This window comes from Durio zibethinus, chromosome 1 (assembly GCF_047325235.1).
Source record: "Durio zibethinus cultivar Kanyao isolate XHJ-2024 chromosome 1, ASM4732523v1, whole genome shotgun sequence".
Lineage (NCBI taxonomy): Eukaryota > Viridiplantae > Streptophyta > Magnoliopsida > Malvales > Malvaceae > Durio > Durio zibethinus.
Genome location: NC_143162.1, coordinates 29608617 through 29625617, shown reverse-complemented (window position 1 = coordinate 29625617; position 17001 = coordinate 29608617). Strand labels below are relative to the sequence as shown.

General features: G+C 31.1%; 1 protein-coding gene across 1 annotated transcript; it reads right to left on the bottom strand.

Moving 5' to 3' along the window:
- Window positions 1–9251: 9251 nt before the first annotated feature.
- Window positions 9252–16060, bottom strand: LOC111312233 (TOM1-like protein 3). Its single transcript, XM_022912311.2, has 10 exons — window positions 15876–16060; window positions 15195–15359; window positions 14660–14738; window positions 14411–14509; window positions 14194–14307; window positions 13013–13158; window positions 12095–12176; window positions 10926–11011; window positions 10663–10851; window positions 9252–10143 (listed from the first exon to the last, which is right to left on the bottom strand). Exons 2-10 carry the CDS (start codon window positions 15302–15304, stop codon window positions 9480–9482), a joined length of 1569 nt encoding a protein of 522 aa, XP_022768046.1. The 5' UTR covers window positions 15305–15359; window positions 15876–16060; the 3' UTR covers window positions 9252–9479.
- Window positions 16061–17001: the final 941 nt, after the last annotated feature.

Sequence of the window (17001 nt, the reverse complement as noted above, 5' to 3'; positions counted from 1 at the left end):
TCCACGTGGGCTTAGCCCAACTCAGCGCAAGTTTTGAGCAACAATCTCTAACCTTGGTCCGGTCCGATATTTAATTAATAAAAATTTTTATTTAATTTTAATTTAAAATTTTTATTTAAAAATTTTGGTCTTGCTGTCATCCTCCAAAATCATCTAGACTCAATAGGTGCCAGAAAGAGTAGAAAAACTTGGAATGTATCAAAATTTGTGCTGAAGAAGCAGCATACATATTTAGAAATATTAAAATATCAATATATAAATATTTTTTAATATTTAATATTTTTAAATACCAATAATGTCTAAAAAGATCTCAATTGACAGACGAATTGAACTTTAAATAAACACTTAATTAATTTTAATTTGATTTAACTCAATTCATAAATACTTTTGATTATATTTAATAGTATGTCTATACATAAAGTACTTGTAGTAAACACTTAATTAATTTTAATTTGATTTAACTCAATTCATAAATACTTTTGATTATATTTAATAGTATGTCTATACAGAAAGTACTTATAGTACTTCATACTTAGAACCAAAATTCATTTTGATTAATGGCGACAAAGTAAGATACTGTTTTTGTACGTGTCATGGTGAAGTATTTATGGATTGTTCATTTAAATTAACTACTACATGAAATGAACGTGAAGCGAAGGTTCCTTCTCTTAGAAATCACCTAATATTGGTCACTCTAAAACAGCTGTGGAAGCTTCCTATATTTCTTATCGAAGGTTCCTTTTCTCTCCCTCTCTCTTATACTTAAGATAAGATTTAAGAAATCACTTAAAAAATCCATCTTTCCCTTTTTGTCTAAAAATGTGAAGCTGACGCCCGTCCAACATGTCTTCATCGCCTTCTCAGCTCCTGCTGCTAGCTACAGTTAAATTCATCTTCCATTAATATGCCACTTTGATATGGATGGCAGCTACTATATATTTTCTAAAAAACTGCCTTTTTAAATGGCTAATATATTTTCAGTTATGTCCTCCCATAAAATAATAAGAATGAAATGGTAAATGGTGATAACAGTTAGAAAAATTATCTTATTCATCATCAAAGTAATTTAAAACTCTAACTATCTTCTACGTTAGCATGCGTAGAAAAATAATAAAAATTAATATAACAAAATAATTTTCTTAAATCTTAACTTTATTTATAAAATTTAAAAATTTTATCGGCAATATATAAAAGAAAAATTGGTAGGTTTAATATTAAAGTTGCTCCTAATATTTATGGCAGCGTATATATACAAGATATTGAAAACTACAAAACTGTTTCTACTATGTTTGGCTATTTGATGCTAAATTTGGATATAATTATATTTTTGTTGATGGTTACAGTTAATTAAGAGCATAGTTGTGGTCTTTTTATTTGATGAAAAGAAAGGATTTGAATTCTACCCTTAAAAGTAAAAATACATGCACCTAACATTTAATTTTGATACGTGCATACTTGCCTTATTAATGTTATGTATGCCTTTTTGCGTTAAAAAAAAAAAAGAAGGAAATAGTAATTCAGGAATAAATTACCAAACTACTAAAAGAGGGGAAAGTTGAAAAAATGAAGCTCGGAAGGAAGGGGTAAAAACTTATGGTGAGGTGAGCGAAAGGGACATAATTTGATGGGAGAATGTGTTGGGAATAATGATTCAAATATCAAAAGAGATTTGGTTAAGAAATTTTTTGGGTAGATATTGTTTAATTAAAAAAAGATTTATTAAAAAAGAATTTTAAGAAAAAAGTAATTTTTAATAAGTTAGTTAGTATATTTATAAATAATAAGAGTTTGTTATGTATAAAAAAATATATGAGAGTTGTAAAGTTTTATTGAATAAATATCTTATAAGACTAGAGGAGATTGAAATAATTATTATAAATGTATATGTTTGAATGATTATAGTCCACTAGAGGAGAATCGAAGGATTCACATAAGTATAATGATTGTTATGTTTGTATGGATGGATTAAAGGAGATTAAGATAGTATCAGTATTTGTGAATGTTTGCTTGGGTTAAAATACTTTATAAGACCAAAAGAGAATAAAAGTCTATAGATATTGTTTAGAATTGATTGTTGACGATTAATTGTTTGTAATTTTATATGATTAGTGGATTTCTTTTATCTAATCTGTGAATGCAATCACTTTGGGTTAGGTTAAACTATTGTTATTTTGTGTGTGAATAATTTATGATTTGATTCTATTTCTACCTATTTGGATGTCTAATTGATTGAAGGCTTTTTTCATAAGAACTGTAATAATCCTAGTAGAATATTATTGATCCAGTTAGTAGCTGAATGGTGGCATAAGCACCGCGTAGAAGCACGGAAACCATGAGTTCAAGTTGAAGCATTGAAAAAACAAATGAAGTTTACAAAGTGGAATCCCATAGCCCATTATGTGTATATGATATAATTAAGTTCAAATATAATTTTAAGGTTTTCTTATATTTGTTCCTTCTTCTTTGTTGAAACATTTTTGTATTTTTATTTATGTTTGTGGAGATGAAGAGATTATTTTGATAATCTCTTTAATAATAGTTTTGAGCATCATATAGGTGGGTTGAACATACCTTTTTAAGATGTAAATTGTGTGTTTAAGTATAATATTAAAAGTTATGAGATTAAAGAGGCTTTGAGAATGATGAGATTAAAGAAAATTGTAAAACTAGATGGAATTTTGATCGATGTCTAAAAATGCTTGGGTGAAATAGAGATAAAATGGTTGATGGATCTTTTTAACAAAATTTAGACTACCCAAAAGATGCCAAAAGAATGGAGAAATAACACTCTTATGCCTTTACAAGAATAAATGTGATATACAAAAATAAATGTGATATATAAGATTGTTTAAACTATCAAGGAGTAAAACTAAAGAGTCATAGTATGAAACTTTGAGAGAGAGTAATTGAATGTAAGTTATGACATAAGATCACTATTTTCGAAAACCAATTTGGGTTTATACTAGTGTCACAACCCATGTGGACACAATCGAGGCCCAAGCACTAGTGATGAGGGCTTAGGCCTTGGACTAGCAACAAAGGTGTAGAATACACATGCAAACACCAGAACCTCTTGAACCGCACCTGGGCTTGGTTTGCCTACACCAGGCCTAGTCTATCTAGGGCCATTCTAGAAGTGTTTACCTTGGTCTGGAGAACTTATGAAAGGCAGTTTTGGGGGAATCTGGTGCTTACGAATGCATTTTGTACCCTTATTGTGAGTCTAAGGCTTGAGCCTTCTTCATTAATGCTTGGGCATCGGTTGCACCTACGCGAGCTATGACCCCAGGATGCTCCATAATATAGATGATCCACATTTTGAGGTGTTTATTGGAGGGTTTTCGAGTGAAAAATAAAGATCTACATATGGCATTTATCAACTTGGAGAAAGCATACGAAAAAGTTCTTCGAAAGGTACTCTGGTGGGCCTTAATGAAAAAAAGACTCCTTTTAAAGTACATCAACATAGTTAAAAAAATATGTATGAAGGAGTGGTCACGAATGTAAGGACGGTTAGGGCCAAGATAGATAGCTTCCTTATTACCTTAAGATTGCATCAAGGCTAAGCACTAAGTCTTTTCTTTTTTGCATTAGTTATGAACGAGCTCACTAGATGTATCCAAGATAAGGTGCCATGATGTATGTTATTTGTTGACAATAGAATCTTAGTTGCTGAAACTTGTGATGCACTTAATACAAAATTAAAATTATAGAGGAGTACATTGGAGTCTCAAAGTTTTAAATTGAGTAGATCTAAAATTGAATATATGAAATGCAAGTTTAGTAATCACATAGTGTGATTAAGTTGGATAGTGAGGGAGTACCAAAAGGAAATCAATTTTGATATTTGAGATCAATTATTCAGAGTGATACTGAGATATAAGTAGATGTCAAACATAGGATTCAATCAGGATAAGCAAGGTGGCAAAATGCATCGGGTGTGTTGTGTGATCACAACATGCCTTTAAAGTTAAGAGCAAAGTTGTATAAAATAACTATAAAGCCTACATTACTATATGGAATTGAGTGTGGGCTGTTAAGAAAGAATATGAGAAGAAAATGAATGTAGTGGATATGAGGATGCTTAGATGGATGTGTAATAAAATTAGAAGAGACAAAATAAAAAATGAGGAGATTCGAGAAAAATTAGGGATAGTTTGAATTGGAAGAAAAGATGAAAGAGGCCATTTGCAATAGTTTGGACATTTGAAATATAAGTCTAATTGTGCACCAGCTAGGAGGATTGAATCTCTAGATCTAGAAGATATCAAAACATCTAGAGGTAGACCACAAAAGATATATATATAAATAATAAAAAACAATATGATGGTTAAGAAATAAGATGAAAAAGTGATTGTTGATAAAAATGAGTGACGTAAAAAGATTCAAACTACAACTTAACTTGATTCTCTTATTTGATTTTTCATATAGCAAACTCCAAAATATGTGCTATAAGATTTGGTGTGTTATTGTTGTTGTATTTATGTTTGTGAAAACATTTTAATGAAAAATTTTAGTTCTGTGTTCAAATAACCGGTCATGTATGAAACGGTGGCTGGCCCCTGATTTAGTTGTGGATGCATAGGTCACAACCCTCTGAAGTGTCCTAAGGAGGAAATTTTAGAAACTTCACAGCTCCAGGGAGGAAAGGAAATTGACATGAACATTTCCAACTCTCCCTTACAGGAATATGATAACAATACGAAATATGGCGCAGGGATGGTGGTCAACCGACGAAGACCGAGGCGATCGATAAAGCTCAGGCGAGCAAGCAACGTGGTAAAAGTAACGGTAAAAAGACTGGATCCTCAGAGGTCAACTATGCCCAATATTGACAAGCAATTTACCAAACGGTCTGTTAATGAGGAGACCAAACATTATACCCATAATGATCCTTCTCCGTCTCTTGTTGCTTCTAAAGGTCCATAAGACGAGGACGTTTTGGAGACTTCTAAAAATCAAGTTGAAGATTCCATTCAAAAACCTAATTACAAGCAGGCAGACATGTGATGTAATTAATTCCATAGGCACTGCAGAAAAACCAAATTACAAGCAGGCAGACATGTGATGTAATTAATTCCACAGGTACTGCAGAACAAACCATTAATTATTGTTCAAACCCTGTTAACAATACCCTTTCTTATTCAACCACAATCTATCTTGTATTTCAACTGATGGTCAGTTCAGTAACTACATCAATCCAAGATGAAAGAATTAAGGAATTTACAGAATGGTAAACAAATATTTTTCCCTTGATTCGCATGGTTGAGTTAGTCCTGCAGTTTTCTGAATTAAGGAATCTCAAGGAAGTGGAATTGGGATTACAGGGAAATCAAATTGGTAGCCTCCTTCGCTTCATGTCTCCACTAATAAAAGCATGTTGCAGGGTTATCAATGAAGTTTTTGCATTTAGACAAGAATGGAAGAGCCAAGCTACATGCAAATTAATCATGCACAATTAGATGATTAATGTGTTAAGGTGAATGAACTGATCGGTTTTATTAAATTTTTGGGCATCATGAAACTGAGACAGAGCTTATTTTGGAACAATGGAGGGGCTGTGGAATTTCTTTTAAAAAAAGTAAGTCATAATCGGAGGATAAGAAAATAAATTGTAAATATTGAAATTTAAATTTTAAATCTACTGAATGCCATCATTTAAGAGGATTGTGAGACTTTGGAAACATGATCCTAGAACTTGTGCCAGCTTTGAACAAGATTAACACCTGGAAATAATTAGTAATTTTGTGATTACGATTTTGCTTTCTTTTCATAAAACAAAAATGATAAGCTATATATGTTCATTCAATTGGAAAGTGTGGATTTTTGCAGACAAGAACTATAAAATTTGACCTCCTTCAATCTAGTTAATGTAATAACATGTGAATAGATCTTAACCTATTCAAGTTATCAGTAAGTGGTCCAACTGTTACTTTAGTGGCGCAGACAATTCATCTACCAAAGAATTTACTTCGAGATCGATGGAGAGTCACACGTTAGCAATCTCTACCATAACTCGACGCACAAAAGTACAAAGATTATTCAATAACATAGCCAACAAAATGGCCGTTTGCAAAATTTGTAAACTAGCTAACTATTTTTGGAAGTTATTGCTTTTCTTATTTTTGTCTTTGTAATATATATTTTTATATACTTGAAGTTGTGAAAAATTGAACTGCATTCGCTAAAATTAAAAAATTAACATTTTACCATCATCAAACTTATTGATGAAAGTACTTGAATTGCTTTTTGGGAAAAAATTATGAAACTGATTGTGAAGTGCATGAAAGTGGCAGGAAGGTTCCTTCTCTAAAAACATGAATTTACGTGTTTTCCGCATATTAGTGGTTCGATATTAGTTTTTCATGCAACCATATAATTTTCTCTCTCTTCTTCTTCTTCTTCTTCTCTATCTCTTTGGTCATATGGATAAGAAAATGGTTGAGGTTAAAGCGTCGGCAATGGAATGTCAAAGAGCAGGACTTGAAGGTGGGTATAAGAAGAACAGGTGCCGAGTTCCTCCAAATAGAGGAAGAATCAAGCGAAAGATCTTTGCCCTTTTGTATAAAAAATTGAAGCTGGCAAGCCTATATTTCATTGGTCATCGACTTCTTAGCAACAGTAACAACAGTTAGCCCTTTCTTATTTCCTCCTCGTATTGAAAATAAATATATGTTCAGTTCAGCAATGCATGGAAGAAGCTTCATTAATGATCAATAGCCCATAAATAATTAATGTTGCTTAATTTCTTGTTGTCCAACTGTTATTATGCACTTTTTCTTTTTCTTTTTTTTATAAAAGATCGTAGCATAAAAATAAAAAAAAAATTGTAAGTATCGAATTCTAATATAAATTTATCGGATGTTATCTTTTTTATATCAATTTAGTTAAATTTTAAATTTATTATTATGCCGTTTCTATTGCTTATGTTCTTTTAATATACGTGACATAATGGAATTTATCCCAAATTCAAAAAAAAAAAAAAAAAGAAGAAAGCTATAATCAAAGTTTACAGGGGATAGTAGTGGATAAGTTGCTTCTAGCTTAAATCTTCCTCTTTAGAAGAATGTAATTGTTTTTCTAAATGTCCTTTTTTTTTTCTTTAGGAAAACCACAATTTGAAATAAAAGAAAAGGGTTACAAATGTTAAAATAAGAATTTCAAATTTATTGAAAATTATTTTTCAAGGCTATTTTTAATTCATAGGATTATAAATAGGACATGATAATAATTATTTTATATTATATTTATTTGTATCTAAAAAAAAAAGATATGATTATAAAGAGAATTAATCATCTTTTTAATATAAGATGATTTAATTCTCTTAAAGTGAAAAGAATTATTTTTAATTCATGAGATTGAACTTATATATCTTATAATACCTTTAAAAATTATATTAATAGTTTAAATTGTATAAATTTTGAGAAAAAATAATTTTGATTAATAAATAAATTATTTTATTTTAATTTTTGTATATATTAAAAATAAAATATAATGATATTATTTAATTTAATTTTATTTATAATATTATTTTATCATATCTTATCATAATCATAAAAGCCTAATATATTAAAAAAACTATATAAACTAACTCGATTAACTCAGTTTAAAAATGTCTTCGGTCTTTTAGTCTGATAATAATAAAGATTTAAACTTTTATTGTGTTGTGGTGAATGCATGACGGAGCCGGAGGGTGAAATTGAAGAACTTATACATTACATTTTTCTTTAAAAAACTTTTTTTTAACTCCCCTCATCCGACACTCCAACTCTCCAGGTCCTCGACTCCAAGCCAACAACAAAACTACTTTTTCGTTCTTGGATCATTTAAAAGAGAAAAGAAAATTTTGTACCAATTTTTTTTATATCATGTAAGTGTTGTGAAGTATTATTTTATTTTATAATTACAATTGAAAGGACGTAATTTATTAGTTATTTATGTTTATTTTATACTTTATGATTGTTTATATAGAAAAGGAAATTGTTTATATTTAAAGATTATCTGTTTAGATTTCTTTTTGTTATTACGAATATACGTTAAAATTAGTAACATAATGCTATATTTTGTTTGGTGCATTACAAAATATATATGTTTTTAAGTTATACTGATAATTAAATATTATATTTATATAATCAATTGAATAATTAATTAGTATATTATTAAATAATTAATTAATAAATTATAATTTAATTAAATAACCAAATTAACATATAATAAAATTTGTTTTTGCTCTTTCTAAAAAAATTTCTACACCGTCCCTAACTGAATGGTATGTATGTTGGGTTTGAATTACTTTATAATTAGCGAGGTCCTGCATTCAATGTTTGGAAACTTTTTACATCTACAATGATGATTAATGGATGATACATGACCAAAACCTGATTTGAATTTGATAGTTCTTTAAGTCTACTTTAGTTCTTATTTCCCTTTTAACCAAAAAAAAAAAAAAAAACAAGCACAAGTACAGCTGATAAGAGCGTAGGTGCTAGCCTTCATCAATTCTAAAAGCTGTTTGGGTCTATGCCTTTTTCTTGTCTATTATTATTATTATTATTGTCCAAGTGGTCCTTTCAGTACTCCTGCAGCTGCATCTGGTCGAAGTTATTGGAATGATCATATCAGTCATCATGCATTCTTTCCACATATAGTTTCATTGAACATTGATCAGTAGATGTACCAACTGTGCTATTAACTCAAATTCAAATGTATCCAAAAGAGAAATTAAAGATCACATACACGAGTATACATCATGTTGATGATAATTTTTTACGTTATTTGCCTTTTTTTTTTTTCATGTCACATTTGATATATATAATAACCTTTTTTTTTTCTGGATAAGTTTCAACATTTTTTAATAAAAACCCTTTCCCCATTTATATTTACTTTACAAATTTATTAACTTTTGGTTATCCCTTACGAGGTTAAAACTAGTTTTGGTCATATTTTAACCTAGGGGATGAATGTTAACTTTTAAGGAGGCATTGAGTGGGGGAACGCGGGTTCTAAAAATAACTTATGCTTGCATTATTTTCACATTTGAATTTAGTTGGTTTTGTACGGACAATACCAAGTAAAAGGTAAAAAATCAATTAGTGGCCCAAAGCTTCCTATTTTATTTACCGAAGAGGCATCAAGGGAGAAATAGCCAAGACTTCGAGTGCTTGGCAATGGAGTTTTCCAGTCCTTTTACTTCCTTTAATAGACCCTAAACCATGGAGTGAACTTATATATACAAGTAGGCGGGGGAAAGATCAAACCGAAAAAAATGATACACCAAGTATCAGAATATGTAAAATATACGAATACATCCAACGAGCAGTTAGTCTCGAAATTAAACCTATAAACAGAATAGACAAACCATAAGCAATGTGTAAACCCATGTTCTATTAATCTAATACCAAAAAAAAAAAAAAACCTTATAATCTAATAACTGTTCACAAGCTGTACCACCCAAAACCAAGTTGACTACTCTGAGACGATCAAAATGACCTATTATTAGGTTTGGATGATGAAGATGACTTGGCTTTCGCAAAATCAACCAGGTCTTTGAAGAGAGCATCTTCTGGTTTTACTTGTTTGGTTGGGGTCGATGAGCTAAGGGAGAGATTTTGAGTTTGTCCAACCAAGCTGTCATAAGAGGAACCAGTTCCATTGTTGGAATGAGATGAACCACCAGTATAACCGTGTTGTTGTTGCTCAAAGAATTGTTGTCTCTGATTAAACCTTGAAGGCGGTGGTGGAAGGTTTCCAGCAGGACTGTCCCAGGGAGCTGGAGGCAGCTGCTCAGTATCAGCAGATTTGCTCAAGGAAGCTGGTTTGTCGTATATAGGCTGTCCACTGAACACAGGCGAGGATCCAGAGTCAGCAGTATAGGAAGGAGGAGATGATGGAGCTAGAGTTGAAATCAACTGTGGGGAGGAGTTTGTGTATGTATGAGTAGGAGTGGCAAAATAAGGTGCGGATTCTCTTGTTTCAGGGGAATCTTCAGATTTGTAGGTATCACCACTAAGATAATCAACCATGCTGGTATTTGTATTAACTGGCCTTTTTGATGAGGGTGGAGGTGGAAGAAGTGGACCAATTCGTGCAGGCTCAATGTTAGGTGCTCTCCTGCCCTGTCCTTGAAAATTATCCCTTGATGATCTGTAATAACCGAATACAAGGATTGATTAAATTAGATTAAAAGTAAAAAATAACATAGCCAAGAAATTAGGAGCATTGCCCTTAATCAAGGACTGATTACTCAAATCTTAAGGACCTACATTCGAAGCAATCTTTATGTGTGTTTAACAAGATGGATGCATTTTAGAGTATAATCAGATAAGAGAAAACCACTACACTTCCATACATACAATCCTGCTATTAATTTTGCTTAGGTTTCAGTTATCTATAATATGTTCGACCAATGAAAACAAAAAATCCAATGTAGGCCAGGGAATGCAACACATCAAAACAATGTGGTAAAGTGTCCATAGGCCATTTCCACGTGCTAAGTAGATAAACTAGAATCGGTAGCAATTTCTTTGTCTATGTTTTTCATGGTTTCAAAAGTGCAAGGCTAATCTGGTGACTGGTACAATGCAAATATTTTCAGTAAACTAGCAGGAAAATTTTGAAAGCAAAAAGAAAAGGGAGTGAGGAAGAAAAACATGATAAAGTCACCTATGAGACAGCTGAGAAAATTCATCTTCTGATTCATCATCCTCGTGGTTAATATTAACAAGTGGCACAACAGGAGTTTCTGCTACTGCTGTTGTTGCAGTGTTTCCTTTCAGAATGTCATCATGCCGGCTAAGAACACGCTGCAAGCTATCATTTAGTGCCAACCCCTGACATAAAAGTTCCTCATTTCTGAAAAAGCAAAATCAACCATCAGCATTATTCTAACAGAAAGGAAATCAGCCGAGGATACAAAAGATTCTCACGTTGTATTATCCACAAGAAGCATGACGCGCTTTTGGTAAGAACGACATTGATCAACAAGGTCAACAATCACTTCTTGCTTCACAGCCTGCACAGCATTCAAAACGGTAAGGCCTAATATATTTTACTTGCATCAGGATAAAAATACTTATTAATTTAATCACCTTGCATGCATTAGGATTGTTTATTTATCAATTTTTGCCACGAGAACTCAGAAAAAGAAAACAATGACCTAAAATAAAGCCTCTCAACTTACATTCTTTTACACAGCTAGACATATTTTGGCATTGCATAAAGAGATCAGAAAACATAAATTAATGAGATTACCCACTAAATTTTGTAATATACTCAACAAAGAGAATCCATTTAAGAGGCTCCGGAGGGAAAAAAACAAGTTTAACATTCAAAAGGGAGCAGTTGCACCGTAAATTACAGTTTCCTACAACTCAGAATTTGCAGCAGTCATAATAATGTTTCTATTGATGATAAAATGAGAAAAACTTCTGTAAGATGTTTTGAGCATGTGTAACATAGACTTAGAATCAATTGAAACAGAGGAATAATGCACAGAAAAATAATAGGATGGCCCAAATGGATACCACTGCCCAAGAATTAAGATCTTGCATTTCTTGGATGGACTATACGCAGCAATTGTTTAATAATTTTTCTTTTTTTTTATATTTGTGCACTCAGACACTATTTATAGGAGTTGATACGCATTAATTGTCTATTATTTTTATTGACAATTTGTTGTGCTTTTTATGTAGTCAAAGACATTCTAGTAAAAATACAAGATAAGTAATCTGAGATTCTCCTCAACCAAACACAGGAATCTAACAATCCCATACCATGAAGAATCACCTCTTGTCAGGAATCCACACTTTCCTAAGGATCATAATTTTCCCCAAAATCTAAAATTCTGTGAACCAAATGCTCCATAAATGGAGAAGGAAAAGAGGATTGACGGAGCCAATCCCATATAAATAGATTAGTTCAGAACAAAAAACTTCCCTTGTACTAACTAAAAGAAACAAGAAGAAAATGAAAGCACTACAATTTGCACATCAAAAGAAGAAATAAAAGTTAATCAGCAAGACGACAATCAGAAAAATTAAAACAGCATAGACCATGTGACTCGCATAATCATCCATTTGCAGGGCAAAGTATCTACCTCAGGAGTCTTGGGATCCAATGCACTAAGCATTTCCATTAATACATCCGATAGTCCACGAGCATTTTGAATCTCTGGCAAGCTGAAAATAGACTATCTCTTTAGAGTCTATGATAACAAAAAAAATGCAGGTGTATGCAGGAAGCATATGTGTAAGCAGAAAAGATTTTTTTATTTTTTTATTTTTTACCATCAGCAAAGATGTTAATGCATGAAGATGGAAAGAGTGACGCAGCAAAGTAACTGTCCAGTGGTTTATTAGGGTTTAACCCAGTACAAAGAGAAAGAATAGCTTAAGGTTTTGTCCCAAAAGTTAGAAATAATATCTTTGAACCAAAGGTAATGATTCTAAGCTGACTACAACAATCTATCAAATGTCTCAGTGAGTTAAAATCCAGCAGAACTTTCTAACTCCCAATCATCAGGAATTATTTACCCAAAAAGCTTAAGTACGAAAAAAAAAAGTGATGTTTCAAGAAACGATTTCATAAAATGCCCTGCATCAATTTTAGATTTATTAAAGAAAATAAATTAACAAATTCATTTCTACATTATTATAGTTTTTATATAAAAATTAAAACATGTGACGGACCACAGAATAGAAATTGTGAGATAATATGCAAACTATAACGTATATAATTTAGCATATGCAATTGTGACATATACGTGAGAAGATATAAACATATTAACTATTTACAATTTATATCTAACCAAAAAGTAAAACATGACAAGCAAAGAGAAGAGATATGCGATCTAAGCAAAAGTGTTATGATTTTCCAGATACCAAAAACAAATCTGGTTTTTTTTTCCCCGATCTAAGCTTTTATTGAAGTGAAGCAATGGTTACCAAATCTTTGTCCTGTCATACATGTGTAAAAGATCCACAGCCAGAATACAATGGTATTAGCACATTAGTACCTGAGGCCAGATGCATCCGACTGTAGAGAGGCCTCAATAGCAGCATCCTCAGATATTGAAGGGTGGTGAGTTACTGGATGGGTCTGAGGTGGAGTAAACAATGGTACACTATTCTCTTCTCGAGGAGGAAATTCAACTCCAGCAGCCTGAAAATATACAGCAATAAATAAATAAATTCAAGAAACAGATATGGATAGATATGATGGACAAAACACTAGGACAGAAAGTTTGACTTTCCAAACAGCATAAGTAACTGGTGATTTTAGTACTGAAAGGGGTAAGAAGTCAATATACACATTTTACAACAAAATTGCTCCAAGCAACCTCAAAAGAAAAGAAGGAATAAAGATGAAAAATAAGGTAATTAACAGAAGAGGCCAGAAGGGAGAATCATGAAGTTGCAAGAATAGCTAGTCATTGTGTCTCTATGTGAACATAATGGTATTCAACTTTTTCTATATTTTACATAACAGCACAACCCAACAGAAAAATATAAATACTAAACAGAAAAAAGGATGCTGTCAGTCAATACATGAAATTAATTAATGTAATTTACAGGTAAAAAAAAAAAAAAACTGCAGCAAGATTATACATACATATAGAGAGAGAAGTTAAAAGCATAGCCAGCTGACATTGGAACTAATGTTTTCTGGAAATCATGATATGATACTAAGAGTCCAAAGACCAATCTGAATGTATTTGCTAGCCTTCGTTTCCCTTACTTTCTGCTGTTGAGAATGGGATGCATTGGCAATAATGCATTACTCAAACATGTATACAAAAAACTATAAATCATAAAATTTGCATATATTTTTATACATAAAAAATAGCAGCCTTTTAAGTCACCATAACCATGGGCTACTAACTCACTTTTCTGGTTTATATTTTTCAACAAATGATAAACTAGAGACTATTGAAAGGACAAAAAAGAAAACTACCATTTTCCAGTCTTCCACCACAGAGTTTCAAACCAAACAAGAAAACCTGTTTTCTCTATACTCAAAACATAAGGTGAAATAAATTAAAATTATGTAAACATGGATTGAGGTTCACGAAACCTTAAACCTAAAATATTTAGGCACAAAAAGAACATTCTTGATAATATTCATGCTTGGGAAAATAGATGCTTGTGAAGAGCCAATAAAATAAAGGGGCAGATAAAGGCACAGCAGAACATTTACCCGTAGTTCATTATATGCGGCAAAATATTGAGGATACTTCCCTGTAGATCCTCCAAAGGCTTCTTGCCATGTGTCTATCAAAATAAGTATCTTTTCCCTGACATTCAAGTCAGGCTGCGCAGTTAAACCAGAAGGAAGCACACAAGTAGTAAGTACCAGAAAGGGGGAAAATTAAAAAGAAATTTCACTTATCACAGGTCAGGTGAAGATAAGTCACCTTCTTCTTTACTATTTTAACCATTTCATGCAAGATATCACGCTCAACAATCTGCTGAAAAATATGCTCACCACAATTTTTGCTGAGTGAATCCAATACCTGGACCAATATATCAGAAATATGTATCATATTACTTCTTTATTACCATGCACCACTAAGGAAAAAACAAAAGATGGTACCACTTTGAATAAAATATCTAAAAGAGCTATATCTATGACATATGAACAAAGGGAGAAACATGTAACTCACAAAAAGTGCTAGTAGCTGTATTTTTGGATTTTTACTGCTAAGCCGCTTCTTGAGGACTTTTAAAGCATCCTTAGCTTGTCTGCAACAGACAAATAGAGAATGTCAATTAACTCTATTAAAATTTTCATTGAAGTCTTAATAAGTTAGGATCCCCATGCATCACGGAATGCAAATAATATGCTAGGATCAAGTTATAATAATGCACCAATGAATTCAAAACAATCGCAAGACAGCCATGCAACTTTCATAAGAGAGGGTGCTGCAGGTCTCTGCAAAACCCCTTGGGAGCACAAAATCATACTTCAAGCAATTAAATAGGAGAAAATAATTCCACCATTCATTCCTCAGCATCAGACAATATGTTTCTGCTTATTCATACATTTTCACATATTCTGGTAAAAATACTTGTGCTTCCAAGTAAATCAAATAATCCAATTCCCGAATCACAATCATACATACTAAAATGCATAAAAGAAAAGAAATTAGCAAAGTACAGCAAACAAGCCACCAAACTGAGAAATAAAAAGAATGATACCCTGGATTCATGTTTATAATGTCGCATAGCTCGATGTTTACAGCCCAATCTGGACCAATCAGCATATCACTGGTTGCCCTTTCAGCACATGCTGCCGCACTATTAGCCATAAGTACCTGCCTCGTTTATATAGTACCAAATCCGTGATTATTCGATAAGCACAGCCTACAGCAAAATCAATCACAAAATCATTCAATATCATGAACTTGAGGCAAAATTTATGACTTCGATTAAAATAACTGAAGATCATATCAAATTGATAAGTAAACGCTCATCAAAATCAGCTATAGAACAGATCATCAATAAACCCAATTTTGCAATTAAAAGAAACTATAGCAACCCTCCCCAAGAATAATAACAATCTATATAGAAATAAAATGTAGATAAAAAGGATACCAATTAAAAAGCAATCAAACCCCATAAATTTAAGCCCAGAATTAACCCAAAAAAAATTAACCTTAAATACCACACTTATCATAGAAAATAAGAAAACCCAGAACAGTAATCAAAAACCCAGAAAGGAAATCAAAAAATTTGATAGTAATAGAAAAAAAAAAAAAAAGAGCAAGCTTGAATAATATTTCTTGCCCCAAGAGATCAAACCAATAAAATCCCACTTCACCAAACAAAAAAGAGAATAACAATGAAATCCTTGAAGGGTTCTGGGATTGAAGATCTTACCTAAAAAAAAGACCAAGAAGAAGAGAGATAGAGAAGGGTTGATTTTGTACTACTTTTATATGAAGAATGACTTAATTTTTTTTTTCTGCGCTTTCTTTTGGACTTGGTTGAAGGGCTTGGCTGTTGTTTTCATGGGGTTTTTTCTTTTCCAATTTTGGCTTTCCGTCATCCTTTGGGTAGTCTTTACCCGTTAGAATCAAATAGGATTTTTTTAAAAACAAAACAAACAACAATATTTTTTAATTTTAAATTAAAAAAAAAAAGATAAAAAGAAAAAAAGAAGAACAATTGAGTTTGGCAGAATTTTCTCTGGTTTTTAATATTTAACCCCAAAAAAAAAACAATCTTGGTGACAGGCTGTGATGAAGGTTTCGGTGACCAAACAATTATATTAAGAAAATCATGCCTGCCTATATTAATATAATTTTTCGGAAAAAATAGCTTAAAGGAAAACATATTATATGTTTTATTTAAAGAAAACATATATAAAAATCGAAGATTTCTTTTAGATCTGTCTGTTATTAGATTTAACATTTTAAAATTATGAATTCAAAAAAAAATTATATATGAAATATTTTTTTAATTAAATAAATAATAAGATAAGAGATTTAAGAATAATTTAAAAACTTAAAAAATATATATAAATGCAATAAATAAAGCATTTTGTTTTTATTTTATTTGGTATCAATAATTATTATCATGGATAAAAAGCAAGTGACATAAGTAGTAAAAAAAAATTCTAACATTTGAACAATCAAATTTCAAATGAAAGAATTTATTTTGTATAACATATTCTTCTTAAAATCCAAATTAGAGAAATGAAGTACAACATTTTTTTACTACAATTAGTATTTATGTTAGTGTATTCATATTTCAAAAACATTAATACATTGGTTATGTGTTTATAGTTTTTTTTTTAAATATATTTTAAGGAGGGATCAATATATATTATGTAAAATTTTTAATTTTATATTTTTTTAATCGTTAATTTCAATAGATTTAATAGATAAAATTAAATTATTTTTTTATTTTTATTTATCTTTTTCATCTTTTGAATTTAAAAAAAATATAATTTTTTAATTTTATAACGTGTAAGTTGATGCTTCCTATATTTTAAATTATAATT